The sequence below is a fragment of the Sminthopsis crassicaudata genome, chromosome 2, assembly GCF_048593235.1.
Source record: "Sminthopsis crassicaudata isolate SCR6 chromosome 2, ASM4859323v1, whole genome shotgun sequence".
Classification (NCBI taxonomy): domain Eukaryota; kingdom Metazoa; phylum Chordata; class Mammalia; order Dasyuromorphia; family Dasyuridae; genus Sminthopsis; species Sminthopsis crassicaudata.
In genome coordinates, this window is record NC_133618.1 from 328,886,839 (window position 1) to 328,912,989 (window position 26,151).

Below are 26,151 nucleotides of genomic sequence, written 5' to 3' on the forward strand. Positions count from 1 at the left end.
TCTGGCTTCCTTCCACTGGTATTAGATTAACACTAGTTAATTTAAGTACAGATCCTGCTGGTAGTAGCAAATATTTCAAGAAGAAAACAAATTACTTCTAACATAATTCTACAGAAAAGGCATTTAGTTAATTCAATAGTTTTTTACTTTCAATTTTATTAATCTCACCTTTTAAGGCAGTGAGTTAAAAAACCAATGTTCAACTCCTCTTTGTGATACTTATTAGCTACATGGTCCTCCTCAAAATTCTGAATCTCTATGTCCATTAGGAATACTCTCCAGGATTTATCTACTGTCTTGAGTAATTTGTTATAATTGTTGGTCAAAGAAGCTCCTTATCATTGTCAAAACTGTGTTCCCATATTCTCTCTAAGTCTCCTGCAAGATATTGTTCACATAATCACAGTCAATAAACAAGAGATGAAAATCATTCTGGAAAGCAATTTTGAATTATGCAAATAAAGTAATTAAAATGCCCATGGTTCCTAAAGGACAGATTCCTCTGCTAGGCATTTACCCTAGGAAATTAATAGGAAAAATGCCTCCAGATACACAAAAATATTTATAGCAGTTTTTTTTTTCTTTTTTTTTCTCCTTTCTTTTTCGTGTGTGTATGTGTGTGTGTGTCTGGTAGGGGAGCAGCAAATTTGAGTAGATTAGTTTCTTCAGGGACCAAGGAAAAGTACTAGTCCAAGTTTGGCTGAGTAGCCATAGTGGTTTGAGATGATATTATTAAGAATAGAGAACCATTCCACTTCAGGGAAGACTTAACTGAGAGAATTTCTGTTAAGAGAACTATTACCTACTCACAGGCAAATGTCTAAATTAAATCAAAATGATTAATATGCTTGTGGAATAAAACTGCATTTGAGAAATCTATAAAACTAAATGTGGAAACTGTGGAAGGAAATCTCAGTAATTAAAGCAAAGGTTTTTCTCTAATTAGCTGCAGTGCATCATTAAATTCTATTATAATTGTGATTGAAAAATATAGCTACTTTAATCTGCCTACTGAGGAGATGAATTTTCTACAAACATCCATCTTTACACAATTCAATCCATTTCTAACATATAATCTTTGATGTATGCCTCTAGCATTTTATTTGCATCTTTGGAAAGTAGATCATCAACTTAAAAAAAAAAGAGAAAGAAAGAGATAGAGAAAGGTAGAGAGACAGAGAGAAACAGAGAGAAAGAGAAAGAGAGAGAGAAAGAGAGAGAGAGAGAGAGAGAGAGAGAGAGAGAGAGAGAGAGAGAGAGAGAGAGAATAAAGTTTTAAAGAATTTGCTATATTGAGGCACAAGAAGCCTATTTAAAATATGTTTGCCATTAACAAGATCATATAAAACCTATATTCAATAGTGATTCAGGATAAACTATTTCTTAGTATTTAATTAATTGATAGCTACCTTTTTTGGACACAGTGATTGTAGCTACCTATTTCAAATGATTATTATCAACAATTTTCTTTTATGCTTCAAACAACTCCTATTTTGACAGGCTTCAGTCATTTCAAATCTCATTACAAAACAGCTTACCAGATAATCTCTATAATTTAAATAGGAAAAGGCAGTTCTGTAATTCACTACTAAAGAATAGGATGCAATTTGTTATTCACATTTAAACCTAATTAGTATAGAAGCAGCCATAGAAAGATGAACATTTTCTTATCAAAAAGGAGCTAGATTGGAAAGATGTTCTAGATTAACTATTATTATTATTATTATTAACTAGGTTAACTATTTTAAAAGTCAGCATTTCATAGTACAATCATAAGGAATGGTATTAAATACTGGACCTATATAATATCATTGATATCATTTTACCAACAGATAGAGAACACTATGGAAAAGCTAAAATTCAAAACTGGAACTAAAAGATGATTTCCATGGACAATATCTGTATAGAAACATCCAACTGATAAAAAAAAAAAAAAACAGTAGCAGCTGGCTAAATCAAATATATCTGTTTAAAGAAATGCAGAGGTTAGTGACAGTGAGAGTTCATGTTACTACTAAAAGAAACTACAATAATTTCTTTCTTAAGGATCCTGGACTTACTGATCAATGCATTTTTTTTAAAAGAAATGATGGAGAAACTGTGTGAAATATCACTGTATGTTGAAAATATTTAACATCTAGTTAATATCTAGCAAAATGCAATAAGGTAGTTGCAATTTATCTCAGAAACTCACTGATGCTTCATAAAATAAAAGGTGATAAATCTCCCTATTATAAATATAAACTCCAAAAGGTCATTAAGAATTCAACAAATGAATTATAATGGAATATGACTGTACTTTTATAACAAACTCACATTTGCATGAACATAATATTGAGTCACAAAAATTTGACTGGTGCTATAGTGTAGTCAGTCAGAGGCATACTTAGGCATAGTATTACTCCCACTGCATGGAATCAGAAGTGATATTAAATAGTACAAAACTGAAAAAGTCATTTCTATGCTAAGTTCACATTCCAAGAGTAGCATCAACTTTATAAAACTGGCCTGCTTCTAGAAACATGGAGTAGACACATTCAAAATCATAATATATACTAGATTGGTAGGCCATGACACTTTTATAGGTATTAAAATACCAATATTATCTATCCAGGAGCTTTTTATTAACTATTGTATCAGCTCATATTTATTGAATGCTTGAATATTTGTTGGTTAAATGAATATCAGACTGGCAAACTTGGCAAGATGTACCTTTATTCATAGAATATATGCTCAAAGGATATACTTCACTCAACCTTTTCAAAGGAATTAAAGACAATATTTCCAATTCCTTCTTCCTCTACAAGATTTTTTTCTTGTTTCTCCTTGACTTCTTTATCTGAAAGGAATCATAATCTTTCCCATATATATTTCTTATCTTTTTTATTCTTCCTTTTACTTCCATTGGCATGTGTGTTCATGTCTTGTGGGGTCCAATAAAATCATTATATTAAATAATGTACAATCTAGCTGGTGAAATTCTAGAGAAAAAGCAATTCTGCTTCCTTCTTTCATATATTTTCCTCATGTAAGCATATTTTTCCTTTAGCCAGAATACTCCCTCTATACTTCTTACATCCTGTTCGATACCATTAGCAGATTTCCTCCTCAAGTTACATTTTTCCTCTAAAACTCCTGATGTAATTGTTCTAACCAAATTATTTCTCCTTTCTCTTTGACAGTAAAACAAATCCTGAGGAAGAACTGTCATTGCAAGATTGAAAGTCATAGTCATTGGAATAAAAACTATGTTTGTCCAAATAAATTCTTCTTACAAGTTCAGTGTCAAAATTTGTACCTGGAAAATTGGTAAAAGCCACAAATCAGGGCTTGATTTTTTTTTTAGACTTAAAAAAACTTTTGTAAAGAGGCATCTAGATGGCTCAATGGAGTCAGGAGGAATTGAATTCAAACGTGGCCTCAAATGCTTAACACGTACTAGCAATGTGACCCTGAGCAAGTCATTAACCCTAATTACCTTGAAAAAGTGTTGGATAAAATGTTAATATTGCAAAATAATCTTAAAATGCGTCATCCTTTTTTAGAGAGTCAGTTATTTGACATTTGCCAGACCAGCACTTATTTCAATTTTTGATCCACTAATTAACACATTTTTTTTTCAAATTGATTCACAAAATATGAATTAGAAAATTCTGACTTTTTAAACACTTCTCACAACATGTTTCTTTTATAATTGAAGTTCCTTCATCACCTGTAATTGTTAAACCTCAGATGAGAGCTAAGTATTGGGTACATGTTTAGATTTGGTTTTATTCATTGTGGAGAAGTGTTATTAGTGTTTATTGTTGATAATAGCAACATTTTCAACTTTATAAAAATGATTTTGAAGTCAGAAATTAGAGAGTCTATGTATCCTTGTTTTTAACTGTAAAGACCAGGAAGAAAGTGTAATTTCTAAGTAAGAAAAGGTTTATTTTATAAATTGAGGAAGAGAAAATATTAAATAAAAGAAATTTTTGATCTGAAAAATTGATAAATAAGATTTGATGACAAGAAAGGAGGCATGCTTTTTTTTTTTAAGACAGAATCTGTTTTCTTTCTATGGATGATATAAAATGAGTCTTTCTTGAATAATGAACTTCTCTTGGAAGAATTCAAGTGAAGAATATATGAATATTTGAGATGGATGTTGAAAAGGGAAGTTGGTTTGAATAAGCAGTAGGGCATGTGATCTTTGAGATCCCTTTCAACTCTGAGACCCTAAGATTGTTGAAAGAGGTTAAGGTAAAAATCAAAACAGACAGCAACCTGCAAGCTTTAAAAAATTGTCATGAGTCTTACATGGTAGGGAAAAAGAATTGTAGTGATTAGCTTCCAAAAAAAATAAAGGCTTTCAAAAGTGACAGGATGGATCAGTCTTAGCTGGAAATAAGTAATAGTCACTCTATATATTGATTAAAATACCATTTATGAAATAGTCATTCTAATCTACATTATATAGTAGAGACTCCAATAATGAATTACACATGCACCAAGTGAGTATGGTAAAGGGGGGAAATAAATGCTTAAGCATTTCATACCTTCTCTGTGTCAATGCCTTTTGACATGGACCATGTGGAGACGATATAATCCATAACTCGCTCACTAAGGCCTTTAGGGACTTGATATAGTTTTAGGAAGTCCCGAACATTATTCAGCATCTCATGGTAGCGATTGGTGTTGGCATACATTTGCTGGAATATTGTAGTAACATTTCCAAAAATAGTTGCATATAGGAGAGCTGAAAGAGAATAAAAAATGAAAAAAATAAACAAAAATAATATAAAAAGGTTCCAAATAAGGTATAAATTAAAAGACCATATCAATGAATACCACAAGTTAGATACATGCATATTTCAGTAGGATATAGGACTAAAAGGAAAAAAAGTAAAAGAACCTTGATCCAAGTTCTTTAGTTAGGAAAATAAAGTGATAAGTAACAAATGATATGTGTTTAGGATCTCGTAAGAATAATTTTTTCATATTGTTCCCTTTTAATAAAATTTCATTCAAAATGTGTGTATTCATTCTCTAGGGACTTATTATCAAATTTGAGAACTTATTTTTTATGACATTGTTTCCTTCCCTACACATCGGATGACTGTTTCTCAACATCATTTGGAGATTCATCTTCTACACAAGTCATAAACTGTGGGCCAAGGCTTTATTATGCTTTCTTGATATACTCACAAACTTAGTGACCTTATCAGCTCTGAGGGTCAATTATAATTTCTATGCTGAATATTCCAATATATATAGCCCTAACCTCTCTCCTAAATTCCAACTGTAAATCAAAACCTGTTTATTAGACATTCCATTCTGCATGTATTACAAACATCTCAACTCAGCATATCTAAAATAAGACCATTATGTCTCCTCAACAAATCTTTTGGTTTTCTAAACTTCCCTATTACTTTTAGGAGTATTACTATCCTTCAAGTAATCAAGTTTCCAAATTTGGCCTTATATTTGACTCTTCATTCTCAATTACCCAACCTACCTAAGTTGCCAAAGTTTTTCATGTATTTCTCCACAATATGTCTCATTTCCATCCCCTTATCTCTATGATCACCACTAGTTTTCCTCTCACTTGAAGGGGCTACTGTGATAGTCTCCTAATTAATCTTTCTACCTTTAGTATCTCTTCTCTCCAATTCATCCTCCTCAGAACTGCAAAAGTGATTTTCCAAAAACATAATTCTAATAGTATTCCTCACATTCTACTGTTTCAATAAACTCAAATGCCTTCCTATTACCTGTAGGAACAAATATACAGTAAATATCTAATGACAAAGTCATGTTAGTATTGCTTCTGATAAAATTTTGGCTTAGTATTGTTTCTGATAAAATTTTTGTATGGTGCATTGTATGTAAAAAGTGTTAAATGTTACTGTGAAATTGTCAACTTTGTTTCTTATTAATAACTTTAAAATAGAACTTATGAGGAAGAAATACAAATGAATACTTAGGATAAAATCTAGGAATCATTTGCTATGTTATTTTTTAAGATAGTTCATGTTTTTACAATTTTTGAAATGTATGAAGTTCTGAACTCAGTCTCAGATGGATAGCTTAGAATTAATTGCAAATATCTTTTAGTTATCATTAGTTTAGTATATTTTCTTCATCTAAGGCAGATTCTACTCCATTCTCAAAGAACATCAAAGAATATTCATTCTTTTTGTATATTGGAGGAATGTAATACAAAGCAGTACAAAAATCAAGCTATTAATGACAGAATACAGAAAATAATTTTCTGAGGGAAATATTTTATTTTCCTTTGCCTCTAACAGTTTCCCCCTATGAAAACAATAAATTCATAACAAAAAGCTGTTAGCATTTCATATTAATTTACTACTAACTATGATTTAGGGATTCTAAAGCCAGTTTTTTTAGATAATTTTTTTATTAGAACTGAATAGGGAAAACATAGTGTGGACATGTATCAATTGAGTCTCAAAAATTTTGAGTATTTAAACCTGAAAAATATCAAGTTTCACATCTTTAGTGCACTAAAGTCAGCATTAAATAATATAATTATTTTTGCAAATTTGAATGTATGAATGTATTTAAATACATAAATAAAGTAAAGTTGCTGAAGAAACAAATTAATATCATAAGGTCGCAAGTGTTCAAAGAGAAGAAATGAGAATTGTTTACTTCATGGGGGGAAATGTAGTTCTTGACATATTGCTACACTGATTATTGTTTGTCATAATGTTTAACTAGAAGTTTTTGACAAATTTTCCAGACATTCTGAATATTTTGATATACCAAACTCATTTAGTTCTCTTCTAAGATAGTTGCTTATCAACTAAATTGCTATGGTATCTTATCTACACAATATCTTAGGGTAGATCTTCTTGGTTACATTTAACTACTAAATAACACCCAATTGTAAATAAAGATAAAACAATATTATGTAAATATAGTATTTATATATAACTTCATGTTATTTATTAATGTTGACATTGAATAAGGGTCATACTTAATATATTATAATAGTTGGTTTAAGGCTCAAGGTTGGGAAAGTAGCAACATTTTTTTTTTGTAACTTAAACTTGAAATAAAAAGTGAGTAGTAACATTCTACAATGTTGAATTATTCAAAGAAAAAATATTATTTGTAGAACAGTAAGTACATCTTATCACCAATATAAAACTATGTTTCAAATCTATTCTCATGAAAATATGGAATCATCTTCACTAAGAAAATTCAACATTAAAACTTGACTGCTAGAGAGAGTCTTCTCAACCTTGGAAAGGAAAGAAATATAATCCACTTTCCTCTCAGATTACATGTGAACACTGAAAAAAATAGCTTAAATTATCTTTTAAATCACCCTTTCTTTAACCCAAGTACATTCATTAATCACTGGTAGAAGAGCATCATGTTCATCTTCTAGGAGAATAGTGCTTGGCATGCAACATTTAGATCTGATCATAATTAAACAGACAGTGAATTAATTAAGGAAATATAATTTTCATTTCTATGAAATATTCATACACATATTTTGTGGCTACAAGTTCAGTTCAGAGTTATTAAATGATTCTGCACATAGAATTTAAATGTCCAATCTGCCATCAGTAGGAATTTTGCACACATTACTAAAGTCATTAAAATAAACTATAGAAAAATGTGTCAATGATTTTTCCTTGCAACTTTTCAGACCATAAGATGATTTTATCAGCATTTGAATCTTATGTAATACATGGTTAATGCCTACCTAAAACATCTCACTTGTCCATTCTTTCTCAGTACACAATTCATATGACTTCCAGATCTCCTAAACTCAAGTTCCACACTACCAACTGCATTTTGGACATCTAGAACTGGATGTCCATTTCAAACTAACATATCCAAAACAGAATTCATTATCCCCATTTTTCTCTTTCCAATTTTCTTTTTACTGCTAAGGACATCACCATCTTCCTATTAACCTAGCCTCACAATTGGTTCATTTTGAATGTCTCATTCTTATTTATTCCATATATTTAGTCATTGTCTAAGCCTTATTTTAAACTTCATATTTTTTGCACATATACTTTTTTTAATCTATTTATATCACCTCTACTCACATTTAGGCCTCCATTACCTCATGTTGAGATGATCACAATGATCTTGTAATTAGTATTATTGGCTCAACTTTCTTCCCACTCCAATCCATCTTTCATACAATTACCAAAGTTATTTTTGAAAAGCATAGGTTTGATCATGTTAATTTTCCCTATTTAAGAAAGTCCAGTGGCTCCCCATTGACTCCAGGATCAAATAAAAGGTCTGCTGAAGCAGCTAAATTTTATAGTGGATAAAGTACTGGGTCTGGAGTCAGAAACACTAGTCAAATCTGTTCTCAGATACTTACTAGTCATGTTTATATGCCTCAGTTGTCTCAACTATGAAATAAGAATAATAATATTACCTATTTTCCAGAGTTTTGTGAAGCATGTTAAATACTTATTCCCTTCTCTTTTCCACCCTTATGTTTGGAATTTAATGCTCTTTACAACCTTTCTATATTTCCAATCTTTTTAACAGTCTGCTCCCCTTCATATGATCTACATCTTTGCCAACTTACTCTTCTTTGTACATAACATCCCATTTCTCATCTTAGTAGCTTTGCATCAATTGTCACCTATGCCTAGAATACTCTTTCACGTCACCTCCACCTTTTAATTTTCCTGTCATTCTTCCCAATTCAATCAAATCGATTTTCTGAAGGAAGATTTTTCTAGCTATGCAAGTTACTACTTTCCCCCCTTAAATTATCTTTATCTACATTGCATATATCATGTATGTATCTAATTATTTTCACATTTGACTCTCTAATTTGTTTAGTGAAGTCTGTGAGGGCAGGGACTGTTTTCCCTTCTTTTTGTATCCATAGTACTTAACATAGATTTTGACATATAGTTAAGTAGTTAATGATCCAAAGCTCATTAATAATAATAAAAACTGGTACGCATGAGGATACATTGGCATCTGACATAATTAAACACACTATTTCAGTATTACATTTGTTTTCATATGTTGATCTTTTTTCAAGATCAAAAGCTAAATTATGCAAAACTCACATGTAAGCACAATGGGGTTTTTCCCAATCTATTTCTGGGTTCTTTTCTCCCCTAATGACCTGCTTTCTCTATTACCATTTGCAAATCCTTAATTCCTTCAAAATCACTCCCCTCTACTCTTAAAAAAAAGATCTTAAGAATTTAAAATTTATTCATGTTAAAATATAAATAATTGATATGAGCAAAAGTTATAAGTTAAAGAACTGGAATTTTGGAAATAGCATTTCAGACATCAGGCATTAATCAGGGGGTATTTTCAAGTTTAACTAAATATTCCTAAACAGGTAGACACTTTTCTTATTTACATACAAGGGCCATAATTAATATAGATCTGATATCCAAATGGTATTCATAATTTATATATTGTGCATGATATCAGGAAAAATCAAATATTCAAAGGAGATTCAGGTAAGTTCATAGGCTTCCCCATTCCAATGGCTCAATCAAGCTCTATCACTTATCTCTCTCACTTCTGAGGATCAGATATTGCTTTCTCAGTTCCAGTTCTCTGGCACTCTTGTCTAATATTTAATATGACCAGAATTTTGGTATAGTCTCTTCATTCCCTCTAAGTTGCCTTTTGACTATGATATAAATACTTAAAAACATAACATTGGTCCAGTGTTATCTAACCACAACCAGAAAAACATATATCAGATTATACAGGAATAGATTGAGAAAGGAGGATAAAAAATGGAAGCACAAGGAAAGAAGAAAAAACTCAAGATAAGATAGACATATTCCAAGTATTACAGTTTTGATGATCCAGAAAGGGCTTAAATTGGGACAATTTTAGTGCCAATATTATCAAGTATAGTGTTACCTTCAGTATCAAATAAAGTCCAATTGGAATTTATATAACTGTGTTCAGTGTTGTTGTTCTTTATAATCCACAAAGAGGAGGAAAAAATATAGTGATTTTCTCACTTTTGTCAATGAACCAAATCAATCATTATCAAGGTTTTCACTCTCATGTAGAGTTTTCCCTACTATATCATATTAAAGCTTGAAAGAACTTTAGAAGGCATCATGTTCATTCATTTAGCTGAGGAAGCTGAAACAGAAAAAAATGGCACATGAGCTATGACAACACTAGCCTATGTGTATAAATCTAAACCTCACTTTCCTCATCTGCAAAATGAAGTGTTTAAGTAAGTCTAAGTCCTTTCAAGATCTAAATGTATGATCTAGCTGAACAACAATAAAAAATAATTTCTCTACATGGGGAAATTGGACATTAATTATGATTATTTTGACTCACTGAAAACAATCAGCATTCACTCAGCAAATCACTATCTATGACTTCCTTTTTTTTTGTTTTCTTTTCTTTTTTTCTTTCTTTTTTTTTTTGTTTAAGATAACAATAGTAAATTATTAAATGTATTTATGGAGATTCCGTGAAGTATAACAGATATTTCTTGTCTCTGGTGAATAAGAGGATTAAAAAAATTAGCACAAAGTCTTGCATAAAAACATATATATCTAATTAGTTGTAGGCCAGTCTTTTCTCTGTTGAGAAGCTCAGTGAAAATAGATAAAATTATGATATATGGACTTTAGGAGAAATTACCTTCTCTATCTATTTTATTTGCTTGTTAGGTCAAACTGCATTCATTCATCTCCATATTAATGCTCTTCAGTTTTCAGACTTTTTCATTTATTCATACTGACATCTAACATTTACTTTTCCTAATTATCTTCCTTTCAGAAGTCTTGGCCTGTCTATATTCGAATTTCAACAGTGCAATTTAAAATAATGATGTGAGAACACTTTTCTTCTAACCCTTAAGGCTATCTAGATGGTTTAACCATCATTTTCTTTTCTATTTATATTCACTAAAGTTGATTTTAATGATAATTATTTTCTAAAGAGATTTTGGGAAGGAAAATTCTCTGTCAATTTGTGATTAAGTATAGCCTACACTGATCTCTTGCTAAAATTCTGCTGGACACCAATGCAAAACCATTGGCATTGATCCCAACCTTTCTGGAAAACAATTGGGACTTGTGCCTAATAAGTCACTAAACTGTGCATACCCTTTATCCCTGTGATATCAATGACTTTTGTCCTTATATTGCCATTGGTACACAAATATCTAAAGGAGAAGAAAGACAAAGGAAAAAGCTCTATATAAATAAAAAATATTGATAGTTATACTTCATACTAATAAGAACAAGTAGTAAATAGATTGCTAATCAGTTGGGAAATAGTTGAACTAGCTGTGGTATGTTAATAAAATGGAATTTTATTACACAACAAGAAATGATAAAAAGAATTTAGAGAACTTTGGGGAAAATTGTATGAAATAATTCTAAGTCAAATGAACAGAGTCAGAACAACTTACAAAAAGATTACAATGTTGTAAAGGAAAACAAAAATTAAATACTTCAAAACTCTAATCAGTAGTGGCCAGGAACAATATTAGATGACTGATGGTAAAGCATATCTCCCACCCCACAGCAGAGGAGAAGTGATTTAGAGGTATGAAGCATACATCTTTAGTCATACCCATTAATTTCCATTTATTATGCTCGTGGATATTTATTTGTTGTAAGAAAAGAAGAATATCGAAAATCAGAAGGAAATGACAGATCTAAAAAACAAATATCAATAAAACAAAAAAAGATAAAAATTTATCCTGGCTTGGAGCAAAATTATGAAATATTAGAATGCGGTTTTTTATATATTCAGAATACTTCTGTTCCAGGAGCCCCATATATATTAAGATCTGTCATCATTGTTTTACAATTTTTTTCCCCAGCCATAACTCAACATTGAACTGACTCATGTCCTTGTACTTCCATAATCTAGAAATCTAGAAAGTAATCTCATAAAAAAATTCACATGAAAGTATTAATAATCTAAACCTAATGCTATAATAATATTAGCTTGCAATAATATAACTATATAGAAAGAAGCTTCTCATAACAAACCTGTGAAGTACATTTGAGATTTCAAGAGCTTGTGACTTGGTCACCATCAAGAATTTAGCAGCTATTACCTACAAGTCCTCTCATTTTAATCTCATTCTGTTTTTCCTCTTCCATTATATCACTTTCTTCCTAGAGTGGTTATATTTTGACATAGAATTTCTGGGATAATATCATAATCAGAAGTTAAGAATCATTAACAGAATTTCAAGCATTGTTAATAAATTAATGGAGGAGAATATATGGGGATAGGGTATTTTCCAGAGAAAAGACTGTTTCTAGAACTATCTAAATAAAAATCTTTGTCCTAATCTTTTCATGTTTGTGATCAATAATTGTGTTTTCAATGGACATGAGGAATCATCTAAGTTAGTCATAATTATTATTAAGTTAATGCAAAATTATTAAGAAAGAGTAAGAAAAAAGCAGGGTAAGGAGGGAATAAATGAGGGAAGTGAAAACAAGGAGAGCCAAGGAAAGGAGGGAAAGATCTATTTAGTTTTTTTATGTATTTAGTTTTTCATCAAAAGAAATTCACTGTTTGAGTTTGTAATGCTGAGGACTTTATTTCAAAGATTATTAGCAAGACTAATTTTGTTGCAGAAAGTGACTTTGAAAACGTAGATATAATGGTAGAAGAACTTCATTGTTGTTATAATTACAGAATAGTATGTACTCTTCCATACTTCAAGGATTCACATCTTTGTGGGTACTTGCCTTCTTCAATAACACAAATTCTAATCCTTATAGTATTTAGTAGACTGCTTTTATGATTTTCTCTTCTATCCTCTTTTAAATCCTGTTGCAATCTGGCTTCTGATTTCATCATTCAGCTGAAACTATGCTCTCCAGAGTTAACAATGATCTCTTAATTTCCATTCTTTTGAATCTTATTCTTCATCTTAACAATTGCCACTTGATCTTATCTTCTCTTTCTCAGTACTTCTCTACTGGTTTTCATGACATTGTTCTTCCTTGGTTCACTTTTTCCCTATCTGATGGCTTCTTCTTGGTTTTCTTTGCTAGATTTTCATTCATGTCCACCAAATATGGTTTTCCCATAAGACTTTGTCTTGTGTAGAGGGTCTGAACTCTGAAAAGGTATACTTGAATCAAGGGCAACAGGGTGCTTATAGTTAAGCACCTATTCAGTGTGAGATAATGGTTCTCTGATATGGTGATGTAATAGTTGAACATGCTTATTATGTTGTAGTGATGTAATTGTACTGAGGTATTTAAGGGATTCTCAGACACAGAAAACTCTCTCAGACACAGACACAGAAGAATCACAATCACAGACACAGAGAGGACTATAGATGACAGACTCCATCTTTGACCAGCCTCATGGTGGCTCTCCTTTCCTCCTTCACTCCTCCTCTAAGACCAAGGACTTGGGCTGATCCCGAGGTCTTCCAGAATGCTAGTATGGACATTACAAATGGTTTTTATTTTCTTTACATACTCTCTCACTCCCATTGGTTCATTGATCATCTCTTTGCAAAAAGTTACCAGATTTATTTATGCACCTCTAATTTCTCTCTTGAGCTACATTCTGCCATCACTGACAGCCTTGTGGTATTAATATTGAGGGTTTTTAAATAATATGTATTCAAAACTAAACTCATTATGTTTATTGTCAAGGGCACTATGATCCTTATGATCATTCAGATTCATAACTATTCTCATGTTCCCACTACCACTTGCCCCACAATTCTAATCCATGGCAAAATGCTTCAAGTATATCTCCTTTTTTTTTTTTTTTTTTTAGCTCATACAGATAGCATCTTAATTTAGGCCCACAACTCCTATCACTTCAACTAGTACAACAGTCTCCTAATTGGTCTTCCTGTTTCATTTTTCCTTTTCATTCACTTTTTACAAAGACATGTGTATGTGAAAGAGAGACAGAGACAAAGACAGAGAAAAAGAGGGAGAGCAGAGAGGGAGGGAAGGAAGGAGTAAGGAAGGAAGAAAGAGAGGGAGAGAGAGAGAGACAGAAACAGAGACAGAGAGACAAAGAGAAAGGATATCAATCGAAGAGAGTGGCAGAAACAGAACTATAAAGAAATAAAAAAAAAGAGACAGAAAGATAGGAAGACATTTGACACTAAGGTATTTTGGCAGAGTGTTATCTCTGATTTAGCCAGAGCTAAAAATAGAGATGCGATCATTTCATTACAACTTCTCAGAACAAAGGGAAAATATCTGCATTAAGAAATCCATCTAGGCAATGAAGCAGTAGAAAGGTTATGCAAAAAGGACTTGTTGAACAACCATATTCACTATATAAACATGCAACTGATATATACTTATGTGAGTATATGCATGTACATGCAAACTCTTTCATTAGAATGGAAGCCCCTTGAGGCAAGAGTTTTATTTGTATTCCCCATCATCTACCATGATTTATATTAAGTGTTTAATAAATGTTTGCTGATTGATACACTCTGACTCAAATATTGGTCTCTAAAATATCAACTTTTAGAGCTAACTTGACTTATTATTATTTTAAAAAAACATTTTCCTTTTAATTTCTCCTTAATGTCATATTCTCAACCTCCCATCTTTTTTATTCCATCCTACAATATAAGGCATTCCCATTGGGCCCTGATTTCATCTACTAATCATCAGTGGAAATTTACTCATCACTTCTGGATAAAGTTATATGCAAAAATAAGAAAATTGGATTTAGAAGAATTTAGAGAATCCCTAATGTTCCTTCTAGTTATAAATCTATGATCCTATGTGAATTCTCAAATCTATTAGCTCTGACATCTTAACTATTCATTAGTTCCAATTCTATACAGCATTTTTACGTAGATGAACCAGTCACCTAATTTTTGACATATTAAAGCCTAATTATTGTTATTGTTGTTATCTTTCCCCTTCAAAATACCATTCCTTTATACCATTCCTATCTTTATTGCCATAACCATACTCCAAGTAGAAATAAAATTTAAACCTAAGGGGTAGCTAGTTGGTGTAAGGGATAGAACAGAACACCAGCCCTGAAGTCAGGAGGACCTGAGTTCAAATCTGGTTTCAGACACAATACTTCCTAGCTGTGTGACCCTGGGCAAGTCACCTAACTCAAATTGCCTTAGCAAAAAATTAAAAAATAATTTCCTAAATGATACGACCCTGGAAGATTCAATTTGCCTTCAGAAGTATAACTTTACTAATGTTTAAAGATCATTTAATTCAGCATAAACTTAGATTCAATAACACTAAGCATATATTTTATTTATTTTAGTTTATGGAATAAACAAGCATTTACATAACAGCATAATAATGCAAATTACCATGTATAACTTAGTATTCCTTTTAAATACACAAGTATATATATATATATATATATATATATATATATATATGTATATATATATATATATATATATATATATATATATATATGTGAGTTTGTGTGTACGTCTATATAAAATGTATTTGTCTTTCTTTTTTGTCTACTCTTCTCCTTTACTTAGACATGGCCTCATTACACACAAATACGTTTATATATGTAAAATTAATCTACGTATTTTCCATTCATTAATTCTTCCTCTAGGCTTAAAGAGTCTTTCTTTATATGTCCTTTATAGCTAATTTGGGATTTATAAAAGTCAAAATAACTTATTCAGTCAGAGTCATTCCTAAAACAATATTGCTGTTACTGCATAAAATTTTCTCTTGGTTCTGCTTATTTTAGTAATCATTTTGTGCAAATTTTCCATGTTTTTCTACAATCACTGAGTTCATCATTTCTTATAACACAGCCATATATATAGCTCTTGGGCATTGTCTAATTCCAAACTCATCTCCCTTTAGGAAATAACTTGAGAAAAACAGGGAGAAGGGAGATGTGAAGGGTAAAGCTAGTTTGAAATAAAGGAGTTTGAAGAAATGTGGTATTAAGATGAATTAGATTCCATCTTCCATCTTTGACAAAAAAAAAAAAAAAGCTTGAATCACAGAGGGAAGGCAAAAGAGATCTGATAGACACTACAATGGATGACAGAATTTTTTACACTCATTTCACTGAAAGCTGCCTGCTTTTAAATACACCTGACCTACTCAGGGTCAAATGCCCTTCATGAGCTTAATGGAGTAGCAACTGGCATGTAAGCAAATTCTAACATTGTAAAATAATTAATCTAAATTCAAATATATTAATTAAAGCTCCTCTTTTCCACTGACTTTTCCTTTCCTCTCAAAATGAAATGAAGATGAAAAAAAATAAAAAACTTTGACCTTGGTGCCTCCAATAAGTACCCTGATAATTTTATTTTGTTTTGCTGCTAAAATACTCACTATCTACATTTTGGATCTTAATACCTCTTAAATATTATTATCTGGATTTTATTCCCATTACTCTGCTTAGGCTGTATCTCTGAAGATTACCAATGATTTCTATATGACCAAAGCCTTTACTCTTCTCAGAGAAATCTACTGATTTCTCTTTTCTATATAACACTATTGATCATATAATCTTGGTTAAATATATCTTCCTCTTGGCTTCTGTGACATAATGAACATCTTAACAAACATATTAAGCACTTATTGTACTGCAACCAGTGTACTAAGTTTTGGGGGTACAAATACAACCAAAAGAATGACTAATTCTGCCTGCAAGGAATATACATTCTAACAGAGAAAAACAACATATAAAAGTGAGAAGCAGGATTTGGGGGGGCGGTAGAAGGGATTTATGTGGGAGCAGGGCAGTAAAGTTCATCAAATTAGAAGTAAAGGCAAGAAAGAAAAAAAAAGGTGACTGGTCTGAGCCTACTCTCAAAATGTTGGCCCTGGGAATACCTCACAATGGAAGAAGGGGAGCATAGGAACAGAGATCACAAGTACTGAGGGAAATTCTAGGGTGAAGAAGTAAATAAGGCACGGTGGCAAAGTCCTTCCTTTCTCAACACATCACTCCTCAATTTCCTCTGCTAACTCCTTTTCTTCTTCCAACTCTCTAACTATAGATATTCTATAAGACTCATTTCTTGGATCCTCTCATTAATAACTTCTTTTCTAAAGTAAAAATCTTATTTTTCTGCTTTGATTTTAACTTTTATGCTAATGCTATTCAAATCTATATCTGCAGTCTCAAGATCTTACCCAAAGCCTACTCCTATATTTCCAGCTCCCCAAGATATTTCATTTAGACAGTTCACTGTTATATTAAAGTGAAAATTGCTAAAATCTCTGGTTCTCTATTTCAGTTTTCTCTATGTTGGTTAAGGTACTACCATTCTCATAGTCAACCAATTTCCAATTTTCAGATGCTTTTCTTTATTTTTTTTTACTCCCTTCTTCTTTATCCAATACTATGTTATTTTTTTAACACACATCCATATATACATATATATATATATATATATATCTTTATTTTGAATAATGAATCTTTTGACATGGGTATACATTCAAATTCATACTATTAGAAGTATATGCAAAATATGACAATTGTTTCCAAATCAACAGAAATATGCAGATAAAATTCTAATAATATAATCAGTTCACAAAATGTATTATTTACACTAATTGATTCCTTGTAATTATGTATACCTCTCTTTTTTTCCCTCAAGGAGTACCCTAATTCAATGTTAACTCTTCACAAACTACTAAAAATCTTTCCTAATTCGCCCTTCTACTCGAAACATTTCCTCTCTCTTTCTAATCTATCTCACATGTATCATAAAATTTATCATTATCACTATCATCATGATCCTCATCATCACCTCATTATCATATTTTTGGTGGAAGAGGCTCAAATAATAAAAAGTTCTGGGGAAAGTTATTATTAAATGTTATTATTTTTATTTAATACTTATAAAATATATAAGGAAAAAATATTAGTATCAAAGCCATCCAATTTAACTTATCTAGAAGCATTCTTGGTACAACTCAAGCAACACACAATAACAGAAATGTTCTGCATTCTGTTTTATTTCTCTTTTTAAAAAATCTTACATATTCCATATTTTGGAAGATTTTTGTGCCATCTAGACTAGAGATTTGAAATATTTGATATGATATCTTTTAAAGTTGGCTTTAAAGTTTGAAAAAGTAATATGCCACTATCGTGGCATTATCTATTATTTCCTCAGATTGACCACTCATCCGTAATTTATTGGGTCATTGAAAGCTAAGTGATTTGTTCTTAGACACAGTCCTTTTAAGAGACAGGATTTAAACTCAGGTCTTCCTTCAACATGGCTGGTCCACTATCCACCATGTCATGCTGCTCCTCACTATAAGCTTAATCTTTTAAAACACTGATTTCATCATGTCATTTTCCCTTAATGACCTTCAATGACTCTTGATGGCCTCTAGGATAGAAGCCAAACTCCTTAGCCTGATATATAATATTCTCTAGAGTCCCAGCATGAATATTCTGTTCCAAATAGATTAGTTTTTTCATTCTCTCTCTTGATGACTCCATGGTGACTTACAAGTCCAAGATTTTGCTCAGGCATTCCCCCTCCCCATTTTAATAAATCTCTTCTGAAATTTAGAAAAGTAGAGTCAGAGAAACTGGTTTTAAAGACTGGTTTTTAATCACCTTTTAGATATGTGATCCCCCAAGCAAGTCACTTTGATGCTCAGTTTCCTTATATGCAAAAATAAGAAAATTGGATTAGAGAATCCCTAATGTTCCTTCTAGTTATAAATCTATGATCCTATGTGAATTCTCAAATCTATTAGCTCTGACATCTTAACTATTCATTAGTTCCAATTCTATATAGCATTTTTACGTAGATGAACCAGTCACCTAATTTTTGACATATTAAAGCCTAATTATTGTTATTGTTGTTATCTTTCCCCTTCAAAATACCATTCCTTTATACCATTCCTATCTTAATTGCCATAACCATACTCCAAGTAGAAATAAAATTTAAACCCAAGAGGCAGCTAGTTGGTGTAGGGGATAGAACAGAACACCAGCCCTGAAGTCAGGAGGACCTGAGTTCAAATCTGGATTCAGACACAATACTTCCTAGCTGTGTGACCCTGGGCAAGTCACCTAACTCAAATTGCCTTAGCAAAAAATTAAAAAGAAAAATTTAAGCCCAAAGATCTCAGCACACTCTGTATTATCGTCAGCAACTATACTGACAAAACTATAAGTGGAACTGATAAGAGATGAAATTTGGGAAACATTTGGGAGAATAATGAATTTAATGTTAAAATATTTTATACAGAAAACAATAATGAGTTGATGCATGATTTTGACCTTAGATGGAGAGAGTTACATGATAAATACAAAGTGAGTTGGTCTTGTCAAATTAAAAAAAAAGTTTTCCAAAGCATCTCCCTTTCAAAGTGTAATGTTGATATTATAGCCCAATATTCTATATTTTAATATAATCTGTGTTATTTTCCTATCTACTGGATAAATGTGTCTCTTTCTCTTTTGATGAGAACTAATATACAATGCTCAACTTTCAGTTTTATTTCTGCCCAGGTCTGACATCTATGAATTAAAGGCATATCTGGTTTCTTCTACTGAATGCATCACTGTGTCAGAAATGTCAACTATAATAAGTACAAGATGAAAAAGATTTGCAGGACTGCTGTAAAGAAGCATGAAACCTGACAGTAGGTTATGACTGATCATTTACATGAAGATGTTGGGTGACTAAAGATGACAGCTGTCATTAACACTGTCAAAGATATACAGCTTTCACTGCTAGGCTTCTGAGTTTTGATGCAACAGTTTTCTTTATCAAATTTCTAGCATTAACTTGGGGTAAAAATAAAAATAAACATCAAATAACAGATATAAGCTTAGGGCAAAGTTACCTAACTATTAATATTTTTTTCTTTTTTCATACCAACATGGTATGATAGTAGAGTCTTTTTCTGATTACATGCTACTATGATTTGGTTAATTTTAACTTGATACCTCTCTACCTATTCATCTGAAAGTAATTTTTCCATGAACCATTTTTTGCTCAAGAATACATTATGTGATTTTTTTTTGTTCAGTTGTGTCTGCCTCTTTATAATACTATTTTTAAAAATTTGTTTTTTTTTTTTTATTTTTTTGACAATGACACTGAAGTTAGTGGCTTGCTGTGACATACAGAGTATGACCCTGAGCAAGTCATTTAGCCTCTCATTACTTAATTCACTTAAAGAAGGAAGTGGTAAAGCACTCCAGTATTTTTGCTAAGAAAAGTCCATTTGGGATCACAAAGAATGAGATAATAGTGACCATCAGCAACAACTACCCTAGTTGAAAACAAGTTAAATAAAATTACTAAATTAAACTAAAACAATACCCTTAGTGTATGTATATATGTGTGTTACATAAAAATGTATATGACAAATTTTTTTTAATTTTTATTGATTGTCACATGAAAAAAAAATTGTCAGGTAGCAAGTCTGTGGCCAGGCCATGTTCGAAGACTTTCAGTTCAATAAATCTTCCAATTCAGGGTAAAAACTTAAGGTCTTCTTTAAGTCATGATCAGGGCTGGAAGAAGGAAGTTACAAAGGTTTCAAACATTATTCTTAACATAAAGCAAGGCAATAGTGCAAAGGCACTTAATGTATTAAAGTTTCATACAAATGTAAAACATCATAGCTGACTAAAGTAGTTCAGGTGTATAAAAATAGTTTTATCCATTTCAAATATAGAATAATAGTATTCATCTTTTTCCTTGGATGTTTTCCTGTGTTTCAAAAAGAAAACTTGCATTTAACCTCAAAGATATCTCTTATAATTCACAATGGTAATTTTGTTGGTTTTGCTTAACCAGGTTTTATTAGAATGATTTCATAGCTTTACTTCTGTAGTCATGATTTTTTTTCATTTTTCACTGACCATGGATAAGATTATTTTCCACTTAATTCTATTATGTTTCTAAAGTTATTCCCTGCAGCATTACTAGCACATCTACAGCTTTTGTTGTTTGTAAAGCTTTTCAGCACCAAATGTTTCCAAAGCATTGCTACTCACTTCTTTACATCCCAGATGATGAAAAAAGGGAATATAAGGTCTGGCTGTTCCTTTAGGGAAAGGTATTTTGGCTCTATAGATGTGTAGATCATATTACAGTGTCTAAAACACAGATATTTAGGAAATAAAAATTTATGATGGTTAAGTCAAATAGAAGCCATAATTTACTTCTTTCCTATGGCAGTGTTAAAGACATGTGGAGAATATATTTGTACAAAGAAAAGAGGATGACAGAAAAAAGAATATGCAATTTATTTTTTGAGACACTATTAAACTAGACTTTTTCATCTTAAACACATTTCTTGTATATAATAGAGAAGAAGCATTTACAGTTTGGAAAAACATGCATTCATTTATTTTAGGTTTATAGAAGCAAGTAAAAAAAAAAACATTTTTCTTAAGCTTGAAGAAAATGACATGTATGATTTCATTACACTTGAGTAATTCCAAGTTATTAAAGATTCAAATTTGATAGTCTTCTAAAAGTAAAGAAGGATTGACTCAAAAGTAAGAAATAATTTAACTTGAGGGTATTTGTCTTGCAAATAACTTGAGGGTATTAATTTATATAGACGTGGTATGGCTTTGCTGAGAACAAATGTCTTTTATAATTACTTCAACTTTTACATACATACATATAATATATATGTTCCCATTACATTTTAAAAATGGAAAAATATAGAAATTAAAAATTCAAACCATGTACTTTGTGGACATTCAATAAAAATTGTTGACTGGATTAATCAACAAAAATCTTATTTGGTGAATATGACTAAATAAATTTATAGCATTGGAGTGTTAACTCTAGCTTGCAGATACTGAAGATTAATGAGGGATCAAACAATTATTATATTTCAAAATTGATTTTGCACAGAGAAAATATTTTTCTTAATCGGGGATTGTTTTACCTATCCATTAGAAAGACCTCAAAATCAGGAGTTTCTTTTGTTTTAAATGAATGAATCATGACTGCTAGAAGGGAGCTGATTGGCTAGGAATAAAAGATGGGTGCATGGAGAATACACAACCTAGGAAGGGCTAGTGTTACCCACCTCCTGCTGACCACCACAGAACTGAATTAAATAAGTGAAAAGGTCATTTGATGTACTGCCTTCCTGAGGCCAATCTGACTCTCAGCATTTCTATTTTTATTTCTATGCTTCCAAGTACTTAATATAGCACTAGGTACCCTGTGGGTGCTCAATATTTACTGACGCCTATGCACACAGGCAGCCTTCTATGAATATTTTATGATGCAGCTCCTGATGATAATAATGACAGTAATGTTTATTTAAACAAAGAGACTTTTTTACAGAGAAAAAGAAGGAAACTTAGCATGAAGATTGATATTCATGCTTAAAATCCTGGAGTTGTAATTGGGTTTTTCCCCTTTGCTTTTTTTTTTTTTTTTTTTTTAATAGCAGAACTGATTATTTCAAAGCCATGGTAATAAAAAATTTTTTTAAAAAATTGGCACCCAGCATATTCTTTCTTGTCTTTCAAATACAAAATGCTTTGGGTATATAAAAATCAATCATACAAAATAGAATTTCTTCTGCTTCCTCACATTGTCTCTAAAACTTACCCATCATAGTTAAATGAACCACTACCTGGGAGGGCATTGTGATACAAGTAAACAAGCTCAAATTGTAGAAAGCAGATCTGTATTCAAATCCTGGATTTGCAATTTACTAATCTGTGTAATAATGAGTTTCACCATTCACCTTCTATGGTATCTCATTTATATTCTGTAAAATCAAGATGCTGGACTCTATACCCTCTATGGCTCTTTGAGAACTAAGTTTTTTGTCTTATTTGCTCTTTTTTAGTCATGCTTCCTTATAGCATTAGTCATCCTTGACTTTTCTCTCTTCCTTCCCTCTTCATATCCAATCTGTTACCAAATAATGGTAAGATTTTCTCACTTTCATCAGTTTTCTCTTCACAAACTAGTTCAGTGACACCTGGAGTCTGGGAAGAGCCGAGTTCAAATCCAGTCTCAGACACATTAGTTTGAATGATCCTGGGTAACTCATTTAAACCACTGTCTGCTTCAATTTCCCTCATTTATAAAATGGAGATAATAAAAATGCCTCACTCCCAGAGTTGGTGTGAGGATAGAAATGACATAGTATTTGAAAAGCCTTTTTGTAAACTTCAAAGCACAATATAAATATTGAACTATTAGGTATCACATTCTCATTGATCTCCTTGCTTTTTAGCCTTCCTCTTCTTTTAATTCATCTTCTGCATAACCCACTATGTTGATATTCCTAAAGCAGAAGGTCGACCCTTTCATTCTCTGCATAAGAAACTCCAAGGTCTCTGTCTTATCTCTAAAAAAAAAATCTTTGTTTGGCATTAGAGGTCCTTTATAATTTAGCTCCATTTAACTATTGTGTTTTGTTTTTTTGTTTTTTGGGTTTTTTTTATGGTTTCTTTGTGTTGAGAGCAAAAAAGGATGGCATTCCATTTCCTTTCCCTGGACTTTTTTTTCTCATACATCATTTTAAACCTTCTGCAAAGTTGTATTTAGCTTCTTCCTCTGAGAGAATATTTACCATTAGAGTTGCTACTAACTCTCCACACACATACATAACACAAAGACATATACAGAGACATATTACTTTATATTTAGTTAGGATCATGGATCTAAAAAAGATGGAAAAAGCTTCACTCTTCACTTTATAGATGGTAAATTAATTTAAAATTGAGGTCTTATGACAAAATGAAGAAGAAGAAAAAGAAGAAAAAAAGGAGGAGGAGGAGGAGGAAGAGGAGGAGGAGGAGGAGAAGGAGGAGGAGGAGGAGGAGGAGGAGGAGAAGGAGGAGAAGAAGAACAAAAAGAACAAGAACAAGAAGAACAAGGAGAAGGAGAATAAGGAGAAATAATTCCAGAGCCATTTATCTTTCAACTTCTACTTCATCTGTTTACATGTTACCCCACAATGGAATAAAGCTCTTTGAGGACAGAGAATTTCATTTTATCTTTGTATCTTCAGAGGTTAGCATAGTGTCGGGTACATAGTTACCACTAAACAAATGTGTGTCAAATGAAGTCACCTGACTTCAAATAAATAATTTATTTGTTTATTGTATGATTGATTCATCATAAGTACAAATTGTAGAATTAAAGTTGGAAGGGAACCATCCTCTCTACAACATTTTAATTTTTTTAAATATATGCTTTGTTATTTGTTATATACTTTTTCTGGTGTTGAGCCATTTTTTAATCTGACTCTTCATAGTCTCGTTTGGAGTTTTCCTGGTAAAGATACTGAAGCAGTTTACCATTTCCTTCTCCATCTCATTTAACAAACAAGGAACTGAGGCAAACAAAGTTAAGTGACTTGCCCAAGATAATACAGAGTGTCTGAGACCAGATTTGAACTCAGAAAGATGAGTCTTCTACCATTCTACTAACTACACACTACATATCGTGTATGTATATATATATATATATCTTTGTAATGATGAAACTGAGAATCAAAAAAGTTTAATATCCAAATTTACATGGTTAGTAAACAGTAGATAAAGATTAGAATCCAGGTCGCCTAACTATAATTTCACCTTCTTTCCACCAGAGCCTGAAGCCTCAGCCATGTGTTAAACAAAAAATTTTAGAAAACAAAAGTAAGATTTTAAGCACCTTCACACTGAATAAATACTCCAAATTAATACATAAGCTTCAAATTCCAGAATTTATCAAAATATTATTTCATTCAGAAAGTACAATTTAAATAAAATATGTATATATATATATATATATATGTATATATATATATATATATATATATTCAGATTTATATATCCCTTTAAAGCTTGGAAAGCATTTTACATAATTCATCTCATCTGAGCTTCACAGTTGCTCTGTGGGATAGAAGCTATTATGAATCCTATTTTATAGATGAATAAATTGAATGTTTGGAGATATTAAATGACTTATCCAGGGTCACTTCAGCAAATGAGGGGGAAATCACAACCAGTTCTATATCCATTATGTCACACAATTCTGCTTTTTCTAATGGTGGGAACTATTCTAAAACTTCTTAATAAAATAAATCTAAATATATATGTTTATTAATATAAATCCCTAAAATAAATTCATACCACAAACTTCCTAAATCTATGCATTCTCCCAACTCCATAAAAATTGTGAAATATTAAAATATTTCAAAAATTTTACCATTCAAAACAGTCAATGCTATTTTAGTCTGAGGTTGGAAGAGGAATTACTTTTCTTGTTTGATTTCTGTCAGCTCAATTGGCTCCCAAGCACAAGATGGCAATCTTTTCACTCATTCCTAAAACTTATATTTAACTATGTACAAAGAATTAAAGGAATGAATAACAATAGCAGAGGTTCATAAAGAGTTTTGTAATTTCTATCAAGCTTCCTATATAGTATCACATTTTATCTACACAATAGCCTTATGAAATTGTACAAGCATTTATGTTCATTTTTAAAATCTGTAAACAGAAACTCAGGATCAACTCTTAAAAAAACTTGTCCAACTAGTACAGATAACAAGCAGTATAGCTGCAGCTCAAACCCAAGTCTTCTGACTGACCTAATCCAATTCCCTTCTCATTATACAGCACACATAATGAAGATGAGGAAGGGAAAGGGAAGGGAATAAGCATTTGTATAGACCTTTCTCTGTGCCAGGCACTGTGCTAAGTGCTTTTTGCAAATATGTCATTTGGTGTGTGTGTTTTTTTTTCCAAGATATCAATATTCACAGGGTGCTGGCAGCATGAACCATAGTATCTAGTTTGTATGAATAATTAAATAGGGGAAAAAATCGGCTGGCACATTCTCTCACCCTCATACAGTATTACAGTTGAGTTTCTCCCAGGCTTAACCCTACTCAACTGCTTCTCTAGTGATGGGTTCTCAAGTAGTATTATATTGGCTAGGGACCCAAAGTCATGGTGTTTTGTGACCTTGAGTAATATAGTCAGTCTTTCCTCTTCTCCTTTTTATAAAAACAACGGTCCTTTCAAGATGTTTACCCAGATGCATTTAGGAGTATTTACTTGAAGCACTGCTATTGCCATTTATATCTTTACACTATATTATATTCTTCTACCTCCTGAATTTTGGTGAAAATCTACTGATAGATCTTATCCTAAAATAGAATCTGGAGTAAAAAGTGGATGACTTCAAATGTTTTTCATATG

At 31.5% G+C, this 26,151-nt stretch overlaps 1 protein-coding gene across 1 annotated transcript in view; it reads right to left on the minus strand.

The window, feature by feature from the left end:
* The window catches only part of KCNH5 (potassium voltage-gated channel subfamily H member 5), a 472,518-nt gene that overhangs the window by 194,852 nt on the left and 251,515 nt on the right, over positions 1-26,151 (minus strand). Inside the window, exon 8 of the mRNA XM_074290315.1 lies at positions 4,542-4,741. Within this exon, the coding sequence (XP_074146416.1) occupies positions 4,542-4,741 (200 nt within the window). The remainder of the gene's footprint in view (positions 1-4,541; positions 4,742-26,151) is intronic.